General features: G+C 47.9%; 1 protein-coding gene across 4 annotated transcripts in view; it reads right to left on the bottom strand.

The window, feature by feature from the left end:
- PUS10 (pseudouridine synthase 10) overlaps nucleotides 1-13,610 on the bottom strand; it is a 1,772,971-nt gene that overhangs the window by 371,373 nt on the left and 1,387,988 nt on the right. For all 4 annotated transcript variants that reach the window (XM_069608030.1, XM_069608029.1, XM_069608031.1 and 1 more), the window contains one exon: nucleotides 7,496-7,552. In XM_069608030.1, coding sequence (XP_069464131.1) covers nucleotides 7,496-7,552 — 57 coding nt within the window. The remainder of the gene's footprint in view (nucleotides 1-7,495; nucleotides 7,553-13,610) is intronic.

Genomic DNA, 13,610 nt, shown 5'->3' with positions numbered 1-13,610 from the left:
TGTGAGAAACACTGGACAAAAACCGTGAAAGAAGCTTGCTGCAACCTCCTGAACCTTTGAATTGCCAGCTGAAGCCCTTCTGCTGTGCTGAACTCCTTTTTTACCTCGACAGAGAATCTCCAGACAGAACAACTTCTCCCCTTAGGTTAGTGGGGCGAACTAACCCTGAGAAGAACTCCACTGGACCACCAACCTCGACTTGCTGTGCCTCTCAGTTGCTTCGGAAGCCCAATGCCAGGGCTCGAGTGTTGAGTGTAACGTCTGCTGTGGAACGAATCCGGCTAGAAGCTCAAAGAGTCTCCTAAGGACCATCCAGAATCAGGACCTCCAAATCCAGAGGCCCCTCACCAGAGTTCAGGACCGAGGGAGCAAAGAGAGTCCAACCTGTGTCCAAGATCTGCAACAGTGCAGTTTGCTAAGCGCTGAAACAGCGAAATGCAGCTGAACTGAAAAGAGCCTGTAGCTGCCAACATCCTCCCAAAGTACTGGCGTATGAGCCCTCCAGATGTCCTCCCTCTTGTCCCCATGACTGAGGCTCAGGAACAAGCGTATGCACCACTGTAGAAAGACAGAATCCAGCTGGACCATTCTTCTTCAAACCAGAGGTACTGTTGGGCTTGGGGTACATCCCTTATTGCCTTTAGCCGCACTCTTCTCATTTAGGAATTGCATTGGCTTACCCTTTAGAGTTGATTTCCACACTCTTCTCACAGGGTTAACAACTTGTGACCCTACTAGTGATTTTTCTAAAGACTCTCTAACTTTGTGCAAGACTTTGATCTAAGAAGTGCATCAGATCCATAGACTGTGTCCCAAATGACTTTGGCTGTCCTGGCTCCCTGAAGACTCTTCTAGTCCACTGACTTTGATACTGTTTGTCCATCATACTGTTTGTCCCTCGTAGGTGGTAGCTTGTTGTATAATGTTACTGCTGGGAAAGGCTTATCTAGAGTTCATTGGAAGATTTAGTTGTCCTCACATTTACTGAGCAACTGTCTAACCTTTTTCCTTCCCTAACCTCAGAATCTGCAAAGTTTACTAGTGCGACATATAAATGCCATTACTGTCAAAGATTATCCACTAACTTGTTTTGATTCTGAAAAGTAATTTTAAAGTATATTTACATTGTTACGTTACAACAAATTGCCTTTTTAAAGAACGCTTATTTAAAAATTGATGTTAAATAAATAATTATTTATAACTGAAACCTTGAATGTAAGTGTTACGTGGCTACTTGTATTTATAGATTTTATTTGTACAGCTCTACAGCTCCCATTTACCCCTCTTGAGATAGGCCTGGCTGCTCAGTCCCACTATCAACTCAACATGTGTAATACAGACCTATACCAAAAGGTGGGTTACCGAATACCATGCAGATAAGTGTTATGTAGTCTCACACAGTGTGATTGCACCAATTCTTACCTAACCCTCCGCCACCACCAGTTTTTTTCTCTCCCTGTGCGATCCCTCACATCTTCTCCCAGTGGTCTTCCATGGCCCGCACATACCCAGCAGTGTTTCCACTGCGACGCAGGACTCACTCACCTGTTTCCCTCTGTCTGGCGGGCCTCCTTCTCACAGCTTGCCACCGGACTCCAGCATGCTGTACCTTCGCCGCTTCCCACTGCATACGCTCTGCACTTTTCCACGGCCCTCAAGCACTCCCCCTGCCACACCGCTACACCAGAGATGTCTGCCTGCACCCAGCAGTTTGTGGGAGTTCTCGCATAGCGGACTCCATTTCCTTAGGGATTCCAACTTTTAAAGTTCCTGCCTCCATTGTCATTCCAAAAAGGACGGGACCGCTCACTATTAAAGTGGTAGTCCTGCTTTGCTCTTGTTGTCCTCAGCCTTGTCACAGTACCTAACTGGGGTTGATAGGTGTTCACTTCCACAAAGTAAGGATGTGCTGTTGAAGTTGTCCTCTTCTTCGTCCCAGTAGCATACAGGTGTATTTTGTGGAATAGGCCAAAATGACCGTATCCAAATTACCGACCCAACCAAAAGACTTGCACATACCACAATAATTTTGAACTACCAAAGTTTGAACTTTTTGTGGTATTGGGTCTTTTGGTGGGGTCGGTAAAAAAAAGAAACACAAAGGCTGCGGGGGAGTCCGCTGCAACAACCCGCTCACTATACTATGTAGTATAGTGAGCGGGAATTGCGGGGACACCTCTGCAGCTGACCCACTCAAAATAAAAATAAAATTAAAAACCCAGGAGCTGCGGGGGTGTCCCCCGCAACACCCCGCTCACTATACTATATAAAGTATAGTGAGCGGGGTGTTGCGGGGGACACCCCCGCAGCTCACCCAATCAAAAGTTTTAAAAAAAGAAGGAAAGATCCCTGCGGCGCCGGTTCCCAATCACAGAAGTGAAAGGGAACCAGCGCCACAGGGACACAGCGCATCAGAAGGAAAGGTAGGTAGGGGAGTGGGGCGTGTTGGGGTGGGAGTAGGGGTGTGGGTGGGGGTTTGGTTGGGGCTTTGCGCTCATCGGGGATGTTCAGAGGAGAAATGACTGAAGCTTATTTCGAGCAAATAATCTACAGTCATTTCTCCCTCGAACATTTCTGTTGCAGACAAATCACACAGATTCTATTTTGGGAAATACTTTAAGGGAAACACATGGAAAGGACTGACAAAAGCCTATAAAGCCTTGAGCGATGGAGGGTGCATTGTGAAAGGGAAATGGGGTTTATGTCTCACCCAAGGACATCCTCTCCCCAAGTCTCCTCCACCCAGGTGATCCTTTCTCGCATATCCACCCTGAGGGTCGGGATCCAAAAGTGATGGCCTTTCCATGGCTACCTGAGAAGAGGATACCGGAGGAAAAGAAGTGAGGACACCCTCAGGTTCCTCACAGGTACCCTAGTGCCAAGGGCAGCGATTGAGGGCAAGGATGCAGCACTTTGCTTTCTTGATGGTGAAGGAGGTCCATATGGAGGGGGAGAGGTTGAGATCGTCCCTCTGCCATTGTCAGCAGATCTGAGAACCAATTTCTCTAGGGCCAATGCAGAGCTATGGGGTGTAGATCAGTCTGGCTGGAGTTCCTAAATTTCTGGAGGACGCTGGAAATCCGAGCTATGGGAGGAAAAGCGTAAGCAAAGAGGCTGTTGCATGATATTGATAGCGCATCCCCCAATTACCCCTTACCTTACCCCTTCCAAGAGGCATAGTGTAGGCATTTGCTGTTTTTCCCCATTGCGAACAAGTCCACTGAGGGGGTGATGCTTGGATGCAAATATTTCCTGGAGTACCTGAGCCGTGAGTGCCCATTCGTGGTTGGCAGTTGATCATCTGTTGAGCTCGTCCGCCTGGAAATTCTCTTCCCCCTGCCAGGTAAGTAGCCTGCACTGAAAGTCCATGGAACAGTGCCCACTCAAAAAAGCTGCAACACCAGCGCACACAGCTTCACTGACTTCTGCCCCCCTACTTGTTCAGATAGAACATGGTGACAACATTGTCCATAAGTAGTAGTACTCTGGAGTCTGCTATTATTGTCAGGAACGCCTGGAGGGCTATGAATTCTGCCTTCAGCTCTAAGGCGTTTATGTGCTCCTGAGCATCCTGGGCACTTTACTTGTCGTTTATCTACAAGTCCAATAGTGTTGCCCCCCCGCCCCCTCCCATCCTCATAGCGGGTAGTCTGTCGTAATAGTGTAGTGATGCAGGGGATCTTAAAAGGGTAATCACACCCACATATTTCTACACCACAGAAGGTCTGGGTATAACCAGGCCAGAACGGGTACCATAGCTATCATTGGTTCTGTCAACTGCGACCACAAGGTTGCTAAATGTAGTTGTGTGGGCGCATCTGGAGTCTGGCCATAGGCACTGGTAGGACACATGCTGCCATCATCCCCAGCAGGCACATGAACCACTGTGCCGTTGTCTGTGTGTGCGAGAGAAATGGAGACGTTGTTCCCATCATATTTCGAATCCTCTCTTTTGTCGGAAACACAGTCCCTTTTCAAGTCCCAGAAAAAGTTGATGAATTGCAGCTTCTGTGTGGAAAAGAGCATTGGACTTATTTACATTGATTGACAACCCCAGAACATAGATGAGATGAGATCTAGGAGGTATTTTGAGTGACGGAATGCCTCCTGTAGGGACTGATACGGGTACAGGTGCACACCTTGAGGCGGAAAAATGCTGACACTACTGCCATCAGCTTTTTAAACACGCTTGGGGCCGAAAGGCACTACTCGTATTGATAATGCTCCCGGCCCATGGAAAACTGCATGTAACAGCGGTGAGGGACCCAGATGGGGACATGTAAATAGGCACCCTAAAATCTACAGCTACCAGTCAATCACCCAGCTGAAGGGATGATTGAATGAGTGCAGATGTGATCATCTTAAAATGCTGGTACCGATAGGTCTCGCACCTTCCGCAGGCCGACTTGATCTTTTTCAGAACGGTGAAGAACCTGGAATAAAACTCCAGACTCCCTCTAATGCTCAGGAGGGACTCTCTCGCTTCTATGAGTAGCTTTGAAATTTCCTGTGACAGAGCGTCTGAACCTTTTTTGGAGAGAAGGGGGGGAGAATAGGTGTGAGAGTTAGGGGGTAGCCCTTGTGGACCACTGGGAGGGGCCAGCTTTCATGGGTTATCGACCTCCATTGGGCAGGATGATGCCAGACTCTGCCTTGCACTGGTGTAGACCTGCACTCTTACATCACTTCGGGAGGGGTAGGACTGTGAAAAAGTATCCCTGTGGGGCCGTATTTGCAAGCTTTTTACGAGGCGCGCTGGGCAATCTGTCCAATCTGTTACTGCGGTCGAGGAAGCCTCTGAAACCTCCCAAACCCTTCGAGGTGAATGACCGCTTCTGAACACTCGAAGGCCCAGGTTTCGTATGGGTTTTCATCAGCGCTTCCAAAACTTAGGTCAAGCGTTTTTGTTGAAATTTGGTGGCTTTTAGTAGAGCTTGGCACCTAATGGATGCATCCACAACCTTTCCCTTCCCTGCTGTATCAAGGTGCTGGAATGCCACCCCATGAGGTCCTGAGTGACCCGGCAGGACTCATTGAGGACCGACATGAATCCAGCCTGGTAATCCTCTGGGAGGAGCGAGTCATAATCCCCAAATTCTTTAAAGAACTTCAGATTTGCTGCTGCCATTAATTCTCTGCATTAGCCTGTTGCAAGCTAAGGGCAGTGTGTCGATATTTAGCAATGCAGAGGAAGCTTGGCTCTACCAAATAGAGTAGTCGCTGCCACAATAGTGGCGTATGTCAGAGGGTGGCCCATGACACACAGTTTCTCTGCCAGAAGGGACCTATATCTCATGTCCCCTTTCTTTGATACCGGTTGGACGGACACAGGTTTTAGACAGATTTTCGTGTCCTCATCTACCACATTTATCTGAAGATGGATTTCAAATCTGTTTGTTGCCTTCCTAGAAAGGACCGATGACCACACTCCTTGATCCGTTTGTGGGGTTTCTGATACCGGAACAAACATGTAACCTCTCATGAAAGGCTTTGAAGGACATGGGTGACTCCTCACTATCTTCCAAATCGTTATCCTGACTGTCTGCCACATCATCGTCCAACAGTAGAGGGGGTAATGGTGGAGAAGGATCCTTTGGTAGAGCAGGGTCCGAACCACTGTCGCGCTATGGTGTTGGGCCCAACCAAGGGAGCTAGAGGTTCCAACAGGGCTACTGATGGAATAGGGCTTACAAGTATGGGCGCAAGGCCCAGAGCCTCCTTCATGAGATATTAAAATACTGGCTCATGGGACCTAAATGCATAAGATCCTGGAACCTATTGAAAAATCTGTCCTCTGATGACGGTCCCAGAGTAGGCGGGCCTGAGGAGGCTCTTGCGGCCCAATTGCTGACTTGCACTGTGATGGGCAGAGCCGAATAACTCCTGACTCTTGGTGACCATTCGACCGTGGGCGAAAAGATGGGAACCCAACCAGGCCTGGTGGCGGCAGCAGCAGCAGAAAATGTTCATGTTGGTTGGCATACGTTCCAAAGAGCTTAGAGAATGGCTGGAATCTGAACCAGCGACAATGACCAAATAAGTGCGTTGAGCCATGGCCTGCTGAGTCAGGGGAATGGCATGTGCCACAGCACTGGCTCTGTTGCCCCCTAAAGAGTTCTGAGGAGAGTTGCCATACAATGCTACAGGCCCTCCCGCACTGTCGGGACGAGGACCCAGTAAGTGGAGAAGTTGTGGTCACAGAACAGGTTCCGGTACGAGATGCAATACCCTCGGAGACAGAGTCCCTGCTGCAAGCCTTCTGCGAAGAGGTTGAAAAAGGTTATGGGCTTATACCATAAGGTGGAGGCACTAACACAATGGGTGCATGAATCCTCAAGAAATGTAGAGGAGGAATAGTATTTGGTCGAAGGAACGGCAACCTGTTGAGGATGGAAAGTCTCACAAGGGACTGACAGAGATTGGTGTTGACCCGAGGCAATGTTTTTCTCTAGTACGCCCAAGTCAGGAAATCCATCAGTATTTTTTTGGGGGGGCGGGGACTGAGGAGGGGGCTGAAGTGGATTTGCATGTGAACATAATAAGGTCTATTGTGATTAAAAGTTGTCAAATGTCACAAACAGTGAATCAGCTCGTAACCATCTTCCTGCAAGGGGGGCATGTACAGCAAATGGGGCTAATATTTATGTTGTACCAGAGGAATTGATACCTGTTCAGCCCAATAAAACAAGGTTCATTTGTTTAAAAAAAGAAAATATAAATTGATACTCACACTGTGAATTCTAACTCCCCACCTACACATTGTGCAAATCACAGCATATACTGTCAAGTTGTATCCATTTTGTTTAATTCGATTAACAGTTTGCTTAGCACAGATGTAGTTTCAGAACAGTCTGTCGTGGATCATTCTATAACCAATTTGTTCTCTACTGCTTACTTCCACTGTTGAAATACTCTAACATGAGGCCAGTGCTGACATTAAAAACAATGGTGCATGATGAAAAGAAAACCTGACAACTGACTGGGACTTGTAATTTTCAGATCCTCATTAAGCGACAAAACACGCATGAGGTCTGCATCATTAGGATTCAACAAGTGAGGACATCCTCATTGCTGCACATCTTTCTGTTATGTTACTGCTGTGTGTTTTGTAGCAAACTGGAACAAGCCCCCTGAACTGCCAAGATTCTAACAAAGCTGCCATCCCTTGCTTGTAGGAGTTAACACAGATGGTGTAAGAAATTAAAAGAAGCACATTTAGAGTGACTTCATATTGGTCTGGTGAACCAGCCCAGTCCACTCTGCCAGAGTCAATCATGTACAGCATTCCATCTCTAAAAAGAGCCCCTGCTATCTGGAATCAACACAGGAAAAAGAAATGCCCACGTTACTCCTCTTTCAATTTGTATTAGTGTGTCATACTTTGTGCCTTCCTAACCAAATCCAAAAGGAATATCAAAGACGGGAGAGTCCCGAAATATTAGTGGCCGCGTAGAGCATGTGGTCCCATTTACTGCTGAAAGGTTCTGAAATTTACCTTTTCCTAATGTTCTGACATCGACGTCTTCTCTTCCAGACGATGAAAAGTTGAAGCCTTTAAAAAAGAAAAATACAGAATAGTAAGGTTTTTGATGTCCATTCATTGAATAGTAGAGGCAGTTATCTCCCCTGAAATAACACCCCATAGCACTTTGTCCTAGTTCACATTCATTGGTATATCCTTAAGACTCACAGCCTCTCCCACCCTTTTACTTCTTTCCCATAATTGCCGTCTATTGTTTTTCTTTTTTTGCATCAATTTCTCAAACAGTAAGCTTACCAGCACCGCTGTTTCCGGACCGGCACACTATAACTCTGTGGGCGGGTGCCTTCCCGCCCGGCAGGTCAGACCTGCCCGCGAACCGGCACCCGCCCACAGAGTTTTCATAAGTTAACAACGGTGCCAGCGCTTCCGTGTCCCCATTCCCATAGAGTACTATGGGAATCAGAACTAATGGAATAACCGGCCCTGGCTTCCCGGGCCGCCGGACTTGGAATAGCCCGGTGGCACCGGGAAGTCAGGTGCCAGTAATTGTGTACAGGTCCGGCAGCAACCAGCCAGTAGCACCGGCAGGGTTACCGCCGGACCCGTTATGAGGCCCATTATCTTTTTTACTTCCAAATTCGGATTCCTTGCCCCTTGGTCTTTTGTGAATCTTGTGCCTCTTCCCTAATCTTCCATGTTTGGGTCTCTTTCCCCATTTCTAGTGTTTTTACTACTCCTTCCCCACATACGCTATCCCTATATCTTAATTTTAGAATGTTCACGGATAGCTTGTTTTTCTCTCTTTAATTGATAATACCAATCCCCTCTCCTCCCAAACCCAACAGTGCTTCCCTCTTAATAAACTTGCATGTAACCTTGCCTATGGGAGTTACTAATGAACATGGTGGAGCATGGTCCAAAAATAAGTAATGTACAACATGCTTGCAAAGCCCTGGTCAGAAATGAGTGGTCAATTTAAAGGGGAAGTTCACTCAAACATTTAATTGTCTCAAAAGATGTGCCATAATCAAAAATATTTATAAAACATATTTTTAAAGAAAGTTCCTATGTAAACGTTTCAGTAAATGAGCCTCAAAGTTTTGACATGGCAGCATCCATTTTGTGATATGAAGCAGCCTCCTCTGTTCATGTTAAGCTCTGCTCTGGCGGCAATAATCAAGCAAAAGCCCACTACTGGGAGATCTTGCTTACTGCTGCCATAGAGCAGGGCTTAACACGAAGAGAGGAGGCCGCCACAGCAATTGCCTTCACTTTCATTTTATGTTTTCTGTGCTCCCCAAGCACAGAAAACATAAAATGAAAGGCAGAGCAATTACAAATACTTCACCGGCCGGCGGCAGAGTTTTCATAATTGCTGCAACTTTCTTTTCTAGTTTCCCGAGCACGGGAAACTGAAAACTAAAGTCGCAGCAATTATGAATACTCTGCTGGATGCCAGCGAAGTATTCATAATTGCCTGGACTTTCTGAAAACAAAAGGCACGACAATTATAAATACATTGTTGTTGTATTTATGATGCTGCTGTTTTCTTTTTAAATCTCCCGAGCTCCCCCGAGCCAGGGGAGCCCGGGAGACTTAAAAAGAAAACCATGGCAATCATAAATACAACAATGTCTCCTGGGCTTGAAACGAGACTTGAAATGAAAGCCACTGCCATCATAAATACAACAAAGTTGTATTTATAATGGCCTGAAAATTTGCTTTCAGTTTCCCGGGCTCCCCTAGCTCAGGGGAGCCTGGGAAAGCATAAAAACCCCACAAAGAAGCACTCACCAGCAGCACACGGCAGGAAGGATCCTGACTGCATGCTCTGCGCTATGTCTGTAATAAGCAAAAGCCCCCATTTGGGGGCTTTTGCTTTATTATTGCCACAAGAGCAGAGCTTAACACAAGCACAAGAGTCTCCTTCATTTCACAAAATGGATGCCTCCTAGCGCTTGACATTTTTGACTTTGAGCCTCATTTGCTCAAAATTTTACATAGGAACTTTCTTTAAAAATATTTGTTATATATATTTTTGATTATGGCCCATCTTTTGAGACAATAACATTTTTGAGTGAACTTCCCTCTTAAAATATGCAAGCTAAAAACATAGTCTGTGTTCCACAGGGTGTCTGCTGGTGTCATCCACGTGCAAGGCGGACTCCAATGGATTCTAGCAAGCACTCTGCTGCATCCTGTTTGGTTCCCGGTGGAAAACGGTGCCGGGAAACGCAGCAAGCTGAGGCTGCTGGTGGGCTGTAGTGCGGCATCCAGGCGCCATATTGAAGGGCAGTGAGACTGCGGGCAAGGCGGAAAGAGAACGCATCCCCCGCTGAAGGGATCCGCTGGAGTGCGGTGAACAAACTACGGTCTGGGACTGCGCAGGAAGAGGCTTCTGCTTGCCTGTTGACAGCACCCCGGGAAACCCGGTCCCGGTACCTACAGCAGGACCCGATCTCGCTCAGACTGGGTGCGCTTCAGATCCCCAGCAGGAGAAACTGAGTCAGCAGGTGGGAGAAAGAACCTAGCCCGCTGCAGATCCCAGCAGATAAAGCACCCTTGGGGCCAGCGGCAGTGAGCCCTGTAAGCAGCGTAAGGTGAGCGGGAGCTGGCGGGAGGAAGCAAGTGCCTCTCCCGCTCCCTTGGAACACCGAACCGGAGGACAGACAACCCGACTCAGTCATTGAACAATTTGCTACTAAAGTGAATCTCCTGCAGCCTGCTAAAGTGGGTTGGTGTGGCAGGACATATAAATAATGCACTGGTGCCCCAGGCAAAGGGGCAAAAAATAGTGTGCCTGGCTGGCAGTAACATCAGGTCCACCTGCAGGAGGGAAAACTGAACAATTAAGGGGCGAGCACAGAGGGAACCACACAGACTACATTGAAAACTGCAAATACCACAATGAGACTGAGGCACCCCTGGGTTTGGGGAGCACGCTGTGGCTGGACAGGCCCGGTGACACCAGAGAGGGGAGGAAGATCTGCATGATGGCTGCTCGCTTCTGAGGCATTGGGGCAAAACAATATATCATTTAGCTACCAGCAGAGACATTACTGGCAGATGAGACTGAGAAGAGCAGTTGGTGAGTGACCCCAAGGAGTATGGGGTAAAGCTATTTTGCACAAGGACACCATGGGAGGATTGATTTATTGGATTTGTAAAGTGCACTAGCAGCCCAGAGGTATCAAGGCGCTGTTGCAAGAAATTGTCTTAGTTACAGGGTAGTTCTTTGCTCAGGGTTACAAAGAGCATGAAGCCTACAGTGTAGGGGGCAAATTGTTACATACAGGTTACATTTTTGCATTTAAAGGTGATTACCAGTTAGATAATCAGCAGTTCCATCGAAGTTATAATACATGGTGAGTAGACGCAAACAGTACAAAACAATAGCAGAGTTTTTATGGCTTTCCTGAAGACTATGTGTGAGTCTATAGTTCTAAGATGGGTTGGTAGCGCGTTCCAGTGAGTAGCTGCCCTAACAGGGAAGCTAGAGCCTCCTGCCCGAATTCTTAGGGTCTTGGGAATGGTGATGAGGTTGGTGTATGCGTCTGACTCAATACTAACTAAAGCCACAGAGACACCAGCAGACCCTAACCGGAGGTGGGGCTCTCCTGGGGTTGGCTCAGTAAGGGAAGGAGTGGAGAGGGGCAAGCAGCAACAACTGATGTGACCTCCCAAGGCCAGGGAAAGTCGGGTGTGCAAAGGCGGCGGATCGGTGGCTGACATTACGGGTGGGCCACACAGGAAGCCATGGTTAAGGATAAATCCAGGAAGGGTGGACTAAAGAACAAAATGGATCAATACATAGTTGCTGCCCCTTGTCCCCTTGTTGAATTCTGGGACCCTCATCTTTCTTCATCCCTCATCATTCCCTCAAGGACATAATGGGAGATATAGTGGAGTCTAGGACCTCTGTGGAAGAAAAAATAGACTGCCTTGTGTTGGACAGGACTTGCGGAAGCTGGCCACGAGGGTGGGAGAAGCAGAGCAGTGCATCTCTGACTCGGAGGATGTCCTTAGATGCCTGGGGAGGCAAATGGCAGTAGTCGCCCAGAAAATAACTTACCTGGAGCAGAGGGTGGAAGACAGCGAGGGGAAGACTGCGAAGCAAAAACCTGCGGATCCTTGAGATGCCGGAAAGGAAACAGGGTCCCAGCTGGGAACATTTTTTGGAGAAGTGGTTAGTAAACTTGTTTGTCCCGAAGAAACTATCAAAATTATTCTCTATCGAAAGAGCACATAGGATCCCAATAGGTTGCCCGGTCCCAGGGGCACCCCCGCGCACAATCATAGCAAGGCTCCTGAACTACAGGGACCGGAACGCCCAGTTGCAGATGGCGAGGGCCACTGGCCAAATAACTTATAACGGGCATAGGATCCCACTCTTCCATGACTACACTAAGGAAGCTCAAAAAATCTGCCAGTCCTTCGATTCGGTTAAGAGAAAGCAGGCGTCTCTGGGAGTCAAATATGTCCTATTCTTCCCAGCACAGTGTAAGGTCTACCACGAGGGGGACAGTCCACCTATCTCACCACCTCATGAAAGTGTGGAACTGGATGGAAATATGGAAATAATGATTATGTTGGCTCCACATATGTTTGACTCTCAACCCATGGCTGAATTAAAGGCTGGGACAACTCCGGCATAACTCAGCAGTTTTTTTAAGATGGGGTTGCAGCTCAAAGGTGGTAGCTGGCAGGGGGAAGAGGCTTGTATTGGCTGCCTGGCTGCACACCCCACCCACTGTTTGGTAGTATTCTCTCATATCCGTTTGACGCAGGATTAGGGCGACATGCGCTTCATGTTGGGGCGGGGGGAGTACGGGGTGGGAAGTTGTTTGTATGGTTACGTTTGAGTTTGTATGTCTTGCTTGACGGAGTTCCACGCGGATACGGGGAGGTTTGGGGATGGAAGCGCAGGGGGGGGGGGCCTGAGAGATAAAGGTTGGGAGGGGGGAGACCTGAGGCAGGATATGGCTCATGATGGGAAAGATTTGTTGATGACCTGGAATGTGAATGGGTTATGCTGGAGTGTAAAGCGCAGACTGGTCCTACAATTTCTCAATAGGCATTCTCCGGACATTGCGTTTCACACCGAGAAACATCTAGCGAGCACTGAATGCAAATTCTTTCTTAGAACCAACTACAGGGAAGCATTCCATGCTGGCTTTTCAAGGGGGACACTCATACTCCTTCATAAGAATATCCCATTTCAGGTCAATGAGGTGAAACTGGATTCCAGGGGGTGCTTCATATTAGTCAAAGGGGAACTATGGGGAACCTGGCATAATATACACCGACCTGAACTGCTAAAAACCGGGTACTTTGGGAGATGGGAAGATAAATGGATATTCGCCATAGCAGATACATTAGGGTTGACGCCGCTCGTTTGAGATATTACAAGAAAAATACGGTCTTCCGGGTAGGGAGAAGTTTATATATGTGCAATTCGCACACGTCATGTGGGCACAGTTCTGATGTTTGGAAGGGATCCCGATTCCCGAAGTGCTCAACCCTAGAGGTGAACCTACTCCCTGCAGGTATCCCTTCCAAGGTGACCTCCACACTGTATCAGGTGATAACTGGCTTTGGCACTGGGGAATTAACCGCCCTGAAGGATAGATGGGAGCAGGATGTGGGGCAGTTGGAACAAGGAGAATGGGTGGAGGCTCTCATGTTTCCAAGGGAAGTGGCGATCGCGGCCAGACTTTAGCTGATACACTAAGATCCTTCACAGGGTGTACTACTCTCAAACAGCACTGGCCCAGTGGGGCGTCGTAAGGAATGATGTATGTTTGAGATGAGGAAGGGAAGGCAGCACCTTTTGTCATATATTGTGGGACTGCACACAGGTTCAAGTTTTCTGGGGGAGATGCATGCTCAAACTGTCAACTGTAATGGGAGCCCCAGAGCCTCTGGATCTGAAGTTAGCCCTGCTGGGGATATGGGGAGAAGCAGAGTTCAAGAAATATGAGAACATGTTTCTGGTAGGAACAATGGGGCTAGCTAAGAGGATTATTGAAATGTTGTGGGGCTCTGCAGAGCGCCCGAGACTGAACCAATGGACTGCGGAAGTGGACAGATGTCTATCCCTTTAAAGGAGGGTGTATAGGGCGAGGGG

Source organism: Ambystoma mexicanum, chromosome 4q, assembly GCF_040938575.1.
Source record: "Ambystoma mexicanum isolate Mex_15411 chromosome 4q, UKY_AmexF1_1, whole genome shotgun sequence".
Lineage (NCBI taxonomy): Eukaryota > Metazoa > Chordata > Amphibia > Caudata > Ambystomatidae > Ambystoma > Ambystoma mexicanum.
This window is presented reverse-complemented; position numbering and strand designations above follow the sequence as displayed.